Source organism: Lolium perenne, chromosome 1, assembly GCF_019359855.2.
Source record: "Lolium perenne isolate Kyuss_39 chromosome 1, Kyuss_2.0, whole genome shotgun sequence".
NCBI classification, from domain to species: Eukaryota; Viridiplantae; Streptophyta; class Magnoliopsida; order Poales; family Poaceae; genus Lolium; species Lolium perenne.
In genome coordinates this window covers 52,655,753-52,669,341 of record NC_067244.2, presented here as the reverse complement: position 1 = coordinate 52,669,341, position 13,589 = coordinate 52,655,753, and the positions used below count along the sequence as shown (strand labels likewise).

Here is a 13,589-nt window from a genome sequence, read left to right as displayed (position 1 = left end):
TTTGGCATTAGAAACTAGGGTTTAGACTTGGTTGATCCTAATTTGATCATCTAGGTGGATAGGGATTCATATATGGAACACTAAATTATTGATAATAGAGCTCCTACATTTTATGTGAACATGGCAAGTATTTAATTGCTAGTTATGGTTATATGGATCAAAAGGAAGTACATAATCACATGTTAACTTGGGGTGTAGGTTTGGAAACCATTTAGGGTTCATATGAAGTAATGGAGCTAGGGTTCTAAATGGCATTAGGGTTTTAGTGTTCACATGAAATTATGAAACCATAATGTTATTTATAATGGAACTAGGGTTTCATAATTACTATTTAGTTCTTAGATTAATAACTTGTTTGCAAAGTTGAAGTTATTAGTAACTTTGAAATAAAAATAATATTGGATTTATCATTTTATTATTTTTACAGATTTTAATAATTAAGGTAATTGTTAATCAGGGTTTAAATCCTTTTAATAAGGATTTAACACAATAAATAAATAAATAAAATTAGTTTTAATGTTTTCTTTATTTAGTTACTGGTTTTATTTAATTTGGAGAATTTTTCCTAATTATTGAATTTTAATTCAATTAAGAATAAAAGGAAATGCTTAAATAACAATTATTAAATAATTAAATTTTTATTAAAAATAAAAATTTCATATTATATTTTTATTGGATAGAGTTTATTTTTATAAGAATTTTGATATCTCATTTATATTTTTCTGAGTTTTAATGAATTTTATATAAATTTGCAAAGTTGCAGTAATTGTTGGATTTAAATTAAAAACTAAAAATGACTAGACGCACCCGGTTAAGCTACCCACACAGTCTCTGACTGGTGGGCCAGTGGCCACGTTGGTGGCCACATAGGCATTGACCAATGTCAAAATTGGGAAAATGACTGGGACACGGTGGCCGGCGGAAATTGGCAACGGCGGCGAGACTCCGGCGACCTACGAGCGCGCGCTGATGCCTGTGCGACTCTACGCGACACGGGGAGTCTAACGGTGGTGGCGCCGCCCACTATTGGTCGCCGGCGCAAGCTCGACGGCAAGCCCGAGCGGCGGTGCTTGCAGGTCTCCGGCGATGGCACGGTATAGGATGCTAGGGAGAGGGCTACGATGCTCGGGAGGTTCAGTGGCTCACCAGAAGCATGATGAGCTTGGCGGTGAGGTCAATGGTGGTCGGCATCACCAGAAATCATCGGCGCTAGTGTCGGGGAAGACGAGCTCGTCGGCGAGGCTACAGGTTGCCCCGGCTCGATTCCTTTTGCACCGTGAACATGTCGAGGACGGCGGAGACAATGGTGGTCACGGCGAGGTCTGGGGCTTCCCCAATCGACGGCGATGGTCGACGGCCGGCTCAGGTAGGGTTTTAGATTGGGGAAAATTGAGTAGAGGAGGAAGAAAACCGAGGCTAGGGCTCGTCCCGGGGCTTTTATACGGCGTCGGAGGGTGCCTCGTCACGCCATCGAGGAAGGAGGAGGCGCCAGCGCTGAGGAGAAGGGGAGCACGCCGTCGTGCTGTCCAGCATGCGTGCTGGAGAGGATGAGGACGACCCCTCCTCTCGTTGATATTTCAACGAAGAGGTATGGGCTGATGTTGGGCCGATGCTGCTGGGCTGCTCGTGGGCTGCTCGGCCAGGTAAGGTCTAGGTGAGGCTTTTCTTCTTTTTTATCTTTTATTTATTTTCTATTTTGTATTTCTATTTTGAATTCTGTTTTCAATTCAAATTTCAATCATTCAATTTTGTAGGTGTTTGACAATTGGAATTTCATGAGGACTAATAAGAAGATCATTTTAATACTGATTTGTTTTTGAATGAGCATTTAATATATATGAACCTTTATTGCAATTTTAATTAAGCATGATTTTATGCTCTCATTTTAAATTTCCATTTTTCTTGTGAATCAAATCTGTTTGGAAGTATTGGAGTTGATACTTTCAACTTAAAGTATTTCTGAGATTGTTGTCAGGGCTTGTTTTCTATTTGAGGAATTGATTACTTGCATATGATTTTATGTGAGCACAAATGTGTTAGGGTTTTGTAATTTCTATTATAACCCCCTTTTAAGGGTAATACTATCATTATCTTTGAAAGCATCTAAGTAGGTATTGTTTCCATCATGGTTGATCTTGCTTACAAAGATAAATGGTTGATCACCACACATGGGTTTAATTATAGGATTTAGTACTAAGTGTCTCTTGTTTCATAAATTGAAGCATAAGATATTAATGAGGATGCACTTTTGGTTATAGAGATGAGATGACACCATATTGCATTGGCTAGGGTTTAATCTCCACTATTCTTGATAAGGTGGTTACTTGCTTAATAGTTGTTGTTCTCCTTTAGTTACTAAGGATTTGAGAATTGGTTTTATCTTCTACCAATTGTCTTTTATTACTATCCTCAATTTATCATTAAAGTAACTAAAGTGGTTATGGTTCTTTTTATAGTTAACTTTGGTTATATTGCTGAATGGTTTCTCACCATATAAATTACAGGCTTTAACTCTAAGCTTTTCTTATATGCTTATATCCTCTACTTCAAGTTCTTAGGGTTTATGATCACTACACAATTTATAATGATCAAGGTTTGGCTTCCTAAGTTATCTCTCAAGAATTAGGTTTCTCACTTCTAAGATAAAGTATTGTCTTGATCAGCTACGGTATAATACCCCTCTTATAATTTCTTGGGTGGACATGACTATGATTGTCTCAATAGATTATACCCCAGGAGAATGCCTGAGATATTCTGCTAGGGTTCTACTCAAACAATGATGATATAATCATCTGGTTATAAGAATAGTTCTCTACCTCAAATCCAAGTGTTGCCTCAACTATCTTGAGTGTAACTCCATAGCTTGAGTTCTCTCATATAGGAATGGTTTATTCTAGGGTTTATGGTGTACTCCTAATATCTCCTCCTTACTTTATCAATTCGTGGATATGGTATTATACCATTTGATATTTGGTTATCTCACCACTTCAAGATGAAATGGTTAATCTCTTAATACTTTAGTTCAATGGCTGTCCTTCATTCTTAAATAGGTAAAGCTAAAATTGGTATGAATGGTCTCTCTCAACTGGGAATGACTTGAATAATATCTCAAGGTTATGTTCTTAAGATAATGTTTTGATTACATGGATGTATATCCAGGTTTTAGCTCAAGGTTTGTCATTGCTTCTCTAATAAATAATCTAGAACTCTCATCTCTCTAAGGTTGATGTATAATAATTTGGAATAGAGAAGAATATATACTTCTTGAGTGGATCTCCTTGTTATAATTCCAATGTTGAAGTGGAATGAATACCATGAGGTTTCATGGTAGGATCATGGATTAGTTTTAAGACATGGAAAAGATAAGTGAAGAATGGTTTCTTTAATTATTGTTACTTGATTTCCAATTAAATGGATGTTTATATGTTATGGCAAGGAATACCATGTTATGATCTTTAATAAGATCAAGTAGTTGATCCTTGATTCATATGTTCTTGTGTTGGTTTTAATTCCATTTGATCTAACCCCTTAGATCAAATCATCTCTACCCAAAACAAGGTTTTAACAAAGTCACATTGAGGTTTATAGCGCTTGACTTGATGAGCTACTTCAATTCCACCAAGATCAAGTGAAACTTCAGTTACTGTGACTGTTTTACTTTAAAGCGCGAAAATTCCCCAGATTTTCTATGCATGAATGCAATGCACACATCTGTTTCCTCTATTTTTGTAACCCCAAATACTGGGATATTACAATCACCCTCTCTGTTTAGATCTAGTTATTGTTGTTCGGTGCATTTGTTTATGGTTCTGACCGATGGTTTCCGATGCCAGCCTCTCTATAGAAGAAAAGTTTCCGATCTTAGATTTTTTTAACCCTTTTTTAGCTACTTGATTTTTATTTTAAAACCTAGACGTTAAAGTTTACCTTGTTAATGTGAGGGAAGCTGGCTAATGGGTCCCGAGGTGAACCTTCTTGTACACAAAGCGTGTGCTATCTTCTTTTTTTTTTACCCATGATTGCAGGCTACTAGACTTTTATTTTTAAACTAGGCCATTAAAGTTTACCTTGTTAAAATTAAGTGACACTACAAACTGATAGATACACGAGGTTCGCCTCTCCGTACAAGAAACAATTGCTATCTTGGATATGTTTTTACCCGTAATTGCTGACTATTTGCCTTTTATTTTCAAACCATGCCTATAGATTTTACCCTTAAGGTTGAAGAATATTATAGGTTGATGGGTCCCCCAGGTCCGCCTCTCTAGGCAGGAAACAATTGCTATCTTGGATTATCTTTTACCTATGATTGAGGGCTAATTGCCTTTTATTTTCGAACTAGACAATCAGATTTTACATTGTATAAACACTAAGGGATGCTGCAGGCTGATGGGCCCTGAGGTCACCCTCTCTCTACAAGAAACGATGACTATCTTGAATTATTTTATTTGTGATTCTTTCTGTGCCGCCTTATTAACATTGAAGGATGCTACAGGCCGATGGGTTCCCGATATCAGCCTCTCAGAGAGAAAAAAACGTGTGCAATTTTGGATTATTTTTTAACTGTAATTACGAGGCTACTTGATTTTTATTTTTAAACCTGGCTGTTAAATTTGCTTGATAAAGTTGATGGACGCTGCAGGATGTGAATCCAACATGTAGGACTATCCCTACTAATTAACAACATGAGTATATATGTGTATATATTAAATGAGGATTCGAACATATATCGTCCATTGAGCTGACCAAAGAAGTTGCCTTGCCACTACACCGATAACTTAATGAGGTTAAATTCTCCTAAATAGCCTTGTTTGTGCATGCCAGTGACCAATGTCCTCTTCTCTGGCTCAGTGCAAAACTAAGCGGGGCGTCTAGAAAAATGAGGCAAAATATCAATGTCTTACCCATGGAAAGCGCGCTACTCCCTTCTTTCCAATTTAGTATGCATACTGGATTTGATCAAAGCAAAACTTTTTAAAGCCCAAAGAACTATACATAAAAGTAATATTAACTTCCATATTTTTAAATGCATATAATATATAAACATATTTTATAATAGGTCTAATAACATTAAGGTAATGTTGTAGATATCAATATTATTTTATATACATTCGGTTAAGTTTTATAAAATTTGACCTTGACTAAAATTAATACTCCCTCTGTCCATAAATAAATGTCTTATATTTGTCTAAATTTAGATGAATCTATACACTAAATAGTGTCTATATACATTCAAAATTTGATAAATCTAAGACATCTATTTATGGACAGAGGTAGTATGAATCAGAAAGGAGAGAGTACATTGATCCCCAGAAAAAATGGGGTAGATCATCAATGTTCCCTTCTCTTTCTCTGTGCAAACCCAGCCAGCCCCACATGTCTGTGAAAGCAATTGGAACGCAGCACAACACCAGCACCGCACCCCGCACAGCACTGCCCTCCTCCACGCTTATTTTCCCGCTTTTTGCTTCCGCTCCTCCTCCTCGCCGCCTCCGCCCCTCTCCGCTAGGGTTTCCGCCTCGGCCGCCGGCGACCAGGCGACCGCCGCGGGGAAGCGATCCTACGCCGCTTCAGTGCCGGTGAGCTCTCTCCGCGAACCCGTACGCTCGTTTACTTGGGTTGGGCGTTTCCGCTCCGGGGGTGCTACGCAGCGAGGGTTTGGTTCGTCCGCGGCGTGCTCCGATCATGCGCGACGGGGCTCAGCGCCGGCGGGCTCGCTCGCTCGCTCGCCCGACCCAGACCCTTCTCCGCGCTGTTTTGTCCGTACGCCGTAGTGCCGTACCACTCCCTCCCTTGCGGCCGTGCTGTGGGTTCCCGCTTCCGGCGGTGCTGTGCGGGTTCGATTTCGCGGTGGTGCGGTCGGATCGTGTGCCACGGGGTTGGGCAAATTGTGGCGGGTCGCGTCGAACGACCTAGGGTTTCGTGCTTCCCTTAGGTGGCACCGGGTGATTTGGTTTGGTTTTCTTTGCCCGTTGGGCGTGAAATGGAGGTGCATCTGTGATAAAGGAGCTCCTTTTGCAATTCGCGCTGCATGTTGGGGTTACTACAGGCAGGCAACTTGGGATGTCGATTTTTCCCAGAACTATTTCGTAACTGAATGTTTGGTGTGCTGTGCTGGTTGATTATTGGGTGTGCTCGTTCCATTGGGTTTCGAGGAACAGGGGAAATGTGGTGGCGGCAAGATCTTGCTAGTGTGAGTGTCTTCAGGTTAACAGCTAGCCGGGGATCGGTGATTATGCCTGTTTGCATTGCTGCGGATTGGCGGTTACAGTTGTTTTAATTGCTTGTGTAGCTGCATGGCTGACTAAGTGGGTTTGCTGTAAACATCATTGATTCTTCCAGTATATTACCTGTTATCACCTTGTTGGAGGTTGTGGTGATTGAATTCTGCCGTAGGTTTGTTTTGCGTGGAGTTTTTTCGCTTGTTTCCCGATGGGCAGAAATGATGGATCATTAGCAGGTTTTGGAGTTAATAAACAGTTCACTCTTCTACTTTTAACAGATGGAGTATTAGGATTGCTGTTTCACACTCAATTTTGTCAGAACAAGTTTATATTTGCCTGGTTGAATAACAAGTTTATGTTTGACCGGCTGCATAGGTGTTCGATGCTTCTGTTAGCTTAGCTCCATGTTTTTGTACATATAGCCTAAGGAGTATGAGCAAATCAATTAATAACTGGAAAGGGCACATGTGCTACTAAAGATGACCGTGAATGTTGGTGTCGGTGCTTGCATGAGTTGCCTTGTATGTACATATGTCATGTTTCCAGTTGTTGTGATAAACTGGTCACATGATGTTTTCAGTTTCTGAACACCAGTGTCGTTCTTTCAGAGTAACTGCATCCCATGGATTTTGAGGAAAACCCCGAGCTCATATTTGGAGAGGAGTTCTGCTTTCCTGCCACGGCAACTTACTATCCAACTCCATATGCCCCAGATGGTAACATGGCCTCATCATTCTTGACTATGTGATATGTCTTGCTAGTGGAGTTTGTTACTTAATGGCTTTTGCTCTCTTCATTGCAGAAATTAATCTGCCTGCTGACTTGTATGAGCACCAGCCACTTTGGGGATGTGGAGATCAAGGTCTACATTACTCGGTTAGTACTCCAGAAATGCATGTTTCATTCTTGCTACCATTGTTTGCCGATGTGTTTGATTAGGCAGGTACTTGTCCTTTGACAGGGCCAGCAGGCTGAAAGCACACCATGCCCGTATTTTGTTATCCCTCACTATGGGATTTCACATTCTCCCCTTGCCCCTTACCCGCCAGAACCTTGTGCCGTAGCTGATCACAGATTTGCTGGAGGAGCCCAAGAGTATCTTGCTAAGACTGCTGACGTCACATACCATCAACCAGTTCCTACACCCCGCTATGATGTTCTTCCATCTGCTCCACATTGGGGCCTAGCTAGCATGTCGAAAACTGTCACATACTCTGATAGCTTATTCATTCCCAGTGGACAAGGACCAAGTTTTCCTGTTGCCTCAGAAAAGGGTATTACATGGAATCCATCTCTACAATCAGCTGGAGTTGCTCCAAAAAAATTCGAAGGCCATGCTATGCTGTCAACGGCACAACTGCATAGTTCAGGTCCATGGAAGCAAGATCTAGCTGCTCGAAACATGATGCCTGCTAAACTTATTCGTGCTCCACAGGTAGGCCATATGTCCTCATACTTATAACTCTTGGGTTTTTCTTCTATTTTATCCTACAGTTGTACTTAGGTAGCCAGATCCTGTTAATGCCCTCATGCCTGTCATTCCATCTGTTGTACAAGATAGTGGTCTTCTTTTGCCCTTTTCTAGTATAAAGTTTTGGAAACAGTTTATATAATATATCTGTGTTATTGAACTGAAGTTAGTGTTGGTAATTATTACGTTTGTTACAGCATGTGCAGAAGAAATACCGGTACTAATGGACACATATATTCATACTCATTCCCTGTCAAACATTCTGATGCCACGACCATATCTTCCACACTTCTGCAATTATACAAAATAAAGTCTTGTTATATTCCATGTGTTATTGACCATCTTGTTATGATTAGGCATCAGGACACTCTCTACAAGGGGGATTACCTTCTGTCAAGTCGTCGCAGCAGGCTACTTCATCATACAATTGTAATGCCTCAAATGTTGGACCAGACCTTCGTAAGATGGTTATAGCTGAGAAACTCCAACCAAGCTCAACGCCCAGAACTAATTCATCATACAATTATAATGCTTCAAATGTTGGATCAGACCTTCGTAAGATGGTTATAGCAGAGAAACTCCAACCAAGCTTGAAGCCCAGAAGCCATGTAAATGGTTTCACTGGAAAGTTGAGTTCACCGCATTGGCAGAAGATGGGTCAAGAAAAAAAGCCAAGAGGTTCGATGCCGTCAGAAATAGTTGCCAAATCCTGTACATCAATGCTGCATATTGGCAATCCACAGGGCGAAATCATCATTAGGACTGATCAGTATAACGGAGATGACTTCCAGCTGGTGTATCCCAATGCAAAATTCTTTGTTATCAAGTCTTATAGCGAGGCAAATGTTCATAAATCCATCAAATATGGTGTCTGGTCGAGTTCTCGTCTTGGAAACCGGAAGCTGGATAGAGCATTTAAAGATGCTCAAATGATAACTACAAGTAGTTCTGCAATGAAAAGCAGCCAATCTGCCTTTTCGTCAAAAGAAACAAGTAGTTCTGCCTTGTGTCCAGTTTTTCTATTCTTTTCGGTGAGTTTGTCTTAATCTAAGGTGTATCGACTGTTCTAGTCAATATCCCGCTCTTGAACTTGAATTTCTGAACCTAAATCATTGTCTAACAGGTCAATCAAAGTTCCCATTTCTGCGGTGTTGCTGAGATGGTTGGCCCTGTGGATTTTCAAAAGAACATGGACTTTTGGAGCCAGGATAAGTGGACTGGATGCTTTCCTGTGAAGTGGCACATCATAAAGAATATACCAAACACCACCTTACAGCCGATCTTGCTGTACAACAATGAACACAAGTCTGTCATATTCAGCAGAGATACACAAGAGGTATGTTCTCTCATACCTTGCTAGTTTGTTTTACATGGAACACATCTGTTATAAGACATGATTATTGTTCACTGTACATGTTTTTGGTTCTAACATATAACTGTCTGCATGCGATTTCCTGCACATTGTTTCACAAACAAGCTGAAAATGAAAGTACCATCCTAAATCAATATTACTGGACAGCTTTGTTTCGTTGGATCCAGTTATTAAGGGGTTTTTCTTGTATTTAGTTAGCATTTTGCTGTAGTACAACTTGGACAAAAACATATCTTTTTAATGCCATTAACCTTGGTCTCACTCTGTGATCTCCCACTATGTTTTACTTGCAGGTACACTATGGTCCTGGAACTTGTATGCTCAAGATCTTCAAATCTACCATAGCAAAAGAATGTCTGCTTGATCACTTCATGATGTATGAGGAGGAAGAAGCAGGAGGCAGAAATTACACGAGATCTAAGCTTAGCGGTGATGCTCCACGTTTCATACCTGTCCCTAATCTGTACGCGGCTCATGCCTACGTTCCTCGGCAGCCCAAAGCTGACAGAGCACTGGTGGACAGAATCATCAGGGAGACGCACGATCTGGCACGCAAGCTACAGGATGTAAATTTGGATACGCAGCAGATTTCAGGGAAAGAATCTGGGAACCCTGTTAGAGATTCTGCCAAGGTGTATGCACAGAGAAAAAAGCGCATCAGGCATGGAAAGCAGGCCCATGAGGATGTCGTCAAAGCTGTAACATACCAGCCCCTAGCTTCAAACATGCTGGCTGCTCTGGATGATGGAAAGTTAACCTGGCAGGAGGCTGAAGTCGCCTCAGTTGGAAAAGAGCGCTCAGAGGCTGCTGCCAACGTCTCACCAGAGGCACCTGAAGAGTATACAATTGAAGTCAAGAATGCCTTGGTGCACAGTGCGTCAGCAATTCCAGAGACGATTTATGAAGAAAAGAAGATCATTCGGGAGCACTGTTCCCCAGCAACCAGTTCTCAGATGAGTGGAGCCTGGTCAGGTTGCTCGATTCATGATTTTCTTCGCGTTGGCTCGATGCTGGTCCCGATGAAGATATCCAGTTAAAAGATCCAAAAACATTTCTCTTATCAACCAGAATCGAGGTCTTGCTTGTGGATAGGAGGAAGGGGTTCTCTTTTGGCTTTTGAGTTGCCAGGTTCTTGACAACATTGTGAGGAAGCGTTCTCTGGCTTAATAGGTGGCCTGGGAGGAATTTACATCGGCTTTTAGGCTCAACAAGGGAAGGTTTGAAACTCCTCAGGTTCCTTATTTATCTATCTATTCTCTGAAAAAGAAATGCAAGTTGTCTGTGATGTCTTAAACCCCTTGATTATTTGGATACACGAGCTTGATCTTCCTCTTTTGTTAAGTTATTAAATGGCACAATGCTGCTACCATCTCACTGAGATTTTTCCCATGAAATTACGCGATATAATATTTTTCCCTTGATTCGTTATCTGTTGTTTAAATATCCTAATCATTGAGTTGTTGGATTATGTTTTTTTTCTTTCGAAATGAAGTTGTCAGATTATGTGTGCATCATCATGGATCTAGCTGTCGGTGAGATCTTGGATTAGGTTGGTTGGTAGTGCATTTTGTACAAGATCTAAGTGTCTGCATGCTCTCGTAAGATAGTATCAACCACCTGACATAAACATGCTTTCTCTTTTGTTACGCTGGAGGTCACCATCTTTAGTCCAACCACCGTTCATGAATGAGAAAACAACACTAGTGTATATCCACCGTGTTGTGATTATCTATTTGCATTTGATACTGTACTCATCCAGCCTTGTTCTTAACCTTGTCAAACTCAATGGCTACCTGGTTCCTGGTATGTACTAGTAGTAATAAGCTGTTGACTTCGTCATGTGTGACAGAGCTGGGTTTACTGACCACTATTGAGCTACCACTATATATTTTAAAGCCATCCACATCTTGTTTTGGCACATGGGAGTATATGCTCCCTTTATTTTGAAATGCATGTTACATGCATTTTAAAATTTTGAAAAATCGAAACGAAAAATTTGAACGTACATCTTCACATGCTACGCGCTCACAAATTCGTTTCATAAAAATCCGACTTGTCGTGTGACGTGTGTAAAAAAGACAAAATTCAATGCTGAAAATAAGGTTTTTCAGGACATAAATTTTCTCTTTTTTACATAGACCACAAAACATATTGGTTTCTCGCGAAACTTGACGAACGTACGTATATTATGGAGATGTACATGTAGAATTTATTATCAAAATTTTTCGATATTTTAAAATATAATTTTTTGATAGAGGGAGCATATGCACCCAGGAGCCGAATTGAATTTCCGCGCTGGTAAGCGCTAACCACTCTTAGGTAGCAGTACTAACTGACCAAACTTGGCTCCTATCTGTGCACACGGATCACTACTATTGTTAGGTGGTAACAAACTGCGTTGATCGATCACTAGATAGAAGGATCGATGATTCGGCAAGCACAGCTGGGACGGTTTGGCATGTCAGTTGCCACGTTGCTGTACAGGTTATGATCTGGATCAGCTTCTCTTGATCCGAGCGACTGAGCCGTATTGCATCGTAGCATCAATTGCTCAAAGGCTGTCACGCTTTTCCTACTGATCCGCTTTTGCTCGTCGGCACCAACTGCTACCACCATCGCCATGATTCCGTGATATATTACTCCTACTGACTTTCTCGTAACCGGCCTCATCATGTCTCCCTCCTTTTTTGACGTAAATAATCTCATGTGCGCCTCGTTGAGGACCTGTCGGTTATTCAGTTCATCAAACCTCTCGTGCTGCGCGCGCGCACTACGGAGGGACTGGGAGGAATCTTAGCGCTTCGTACTCGAGCACATGCTGACGTACGCTTTTTTTTATTTTTAAAATACGTTTCAGGGTTGTAACATATACTCCATCCTCTGAATTATAAGATGTTCCACTTCTTCCCTCCGGAATTAAGTGTTCTAGATTTGTCTAGATTTGCACGTATGTACACACTAAAACATAATACATGCGAATCTAGACTAAAACATGCAAATCTAAACAAACTCGAGTCACTTATTTGCAGGGATTTTTTTTTCTTCCTAAATAGTATGTATGTAGATGCATTTTATGTTACATTATTACGCAATTTGCGAGTGGGTTTAATTATCGAAAGCAACATCATAGCTGCACTACCATACTTAACTATAGGCTGGAAGGTCACTCCAACTGAACATCACCATAGCCGTTGTTGATGTCGCCCATGAAATTGTCGGAGTTGCTGGATTTGTCGATGAAGCAAGACTACGAAAAAGCAGAAGCAGTCACACAAAGACGATCCCTAAAAACTTTATCGCCCATCTTCTCGAAGGATGGGGTTATGGCCTACTCTCCTAGATGGTTGTGCAGAGGACGGCACATCAAAAGAAACTAGATGCAAGAGAAAGATAGAAGCGAGTGGAGAACTCTCGATCTGTTTTGTCTCTCGAATCATGGTATAGTCTGGGAGGGGAGCCACTGACCAGAAACCCCATGTGCTGAAATATAGGGACACACGTCGAACATGCATACGTAGGCTGACATGTGCTCAACATAGTTGGTGCACCAAGCAAAAATTTAGGCTTCTACAAAACATGAAGAAAAAGTTGAAAGATTGAGAATCGGCCAGAGTCTACGATTCGAATAGAGTTTCGAGGGCTACTAGACATGGGTATACTATATTGAGTACTCGATGTTACCATCCCTGGTTTTGAGTCCAAGAAGGAATAGGTCGAAGCCCAATAGCTATGTATAATAGGTAGGCTAGGCCCGTATCGGGTAAACCAACCTAGGCAATGTAACTGATCCGAAGGTGGACTTTGTGACCTATCCCACTATATAAAGGTTAGGAGGAGCCACAAGGGGGATTTAGATTCACAACCCGCAACACCCCTGTAACCCTAGTTTCCTAATACAATCTCGGCGATTTTTTCCCTTGATCATACTTTTCGTCAGCTACGTAGTTTGGCTCACCGGTCTTTGAATTCACCAGTGCTCTGCTTTCCTGAAAACGCAAGTCCATCATCAATGGGAATTGATAAGGTTACCCCTTGTCAATCGAAGGACAGGGTTTCAGAGGCCTGCTCTCCTATATGGTTATGCATGCGGAGGATGAGGAAGACTTGAGGACGATGCATCAAAAGGAACTGAATGCAAGAGAAAGACAGAAGCGAGTGGAGAACTCGACCTGTTCTATCTCTCAAATCCTGGTATAGCATGGGAGGGGAGCCACTGACCGGAAACGCCACGCGCAGGGACACACGTCGAACATGCAGACGCAAGCCGACATGTACTCAACTTAGTTGTTTCACCAAAAAAAATTAGTCTTCTACAAAACAGGTTTCTAACTCAAACTCGATTCACGGAACACGACGAGCATGCATGGCGAGGCGAGGAGGAGTGCGCGGTAACTCTTTTCTTTCACTTACTTACAAGAGCTAAACTAGCAGTCCTTATAGGCTGCTCCGACTCTCTCTTCCAACTGGTAATGTAAAACTAAATTTTGTTTCCCACACCTCCTAAGCTACGATGAAAGATGGA

The 13,589-nt window shown here is 41.1% G+C and overlaps 1 protein-coding gene across 1 annotated transcript; it reads left to right on the top strand.

Annotated features, from left to right (window-relative positions):
* The first annotated feature begins 5,434 nt into the window (after positions 1 to 5,434).
* LOC127292292 (uncharacterized) lies at positions 5,435 to 10,455 on the top strand. Its single transcript, XM_051321658.2, has 7 exons — positions 5,435 to 5,579; positions 6,833 to 6,940; positions 7,027 to 7,100; positions 7,186 to 7,659; positions 8,052 to 8,726; positions 8,819 to 9,031; positions 9,361 to 10,455. The coding sequence occupies exons 2-7, from the start codon at positions 6,847 to 6,849 to the stop codon at positions 10,102 to 10,104; spliced, it is 2,274 nt and encodes a 757-aa protein (XP_051177618.1). The 5' UTR covers positions 5,435 to 5,579; positions 6,833 to 6,846; the 3' UTR covers positions 10,105 to 10,455.
* Positions 10,456 to 13,589: the final 3,134 nt, after the last annotated feature.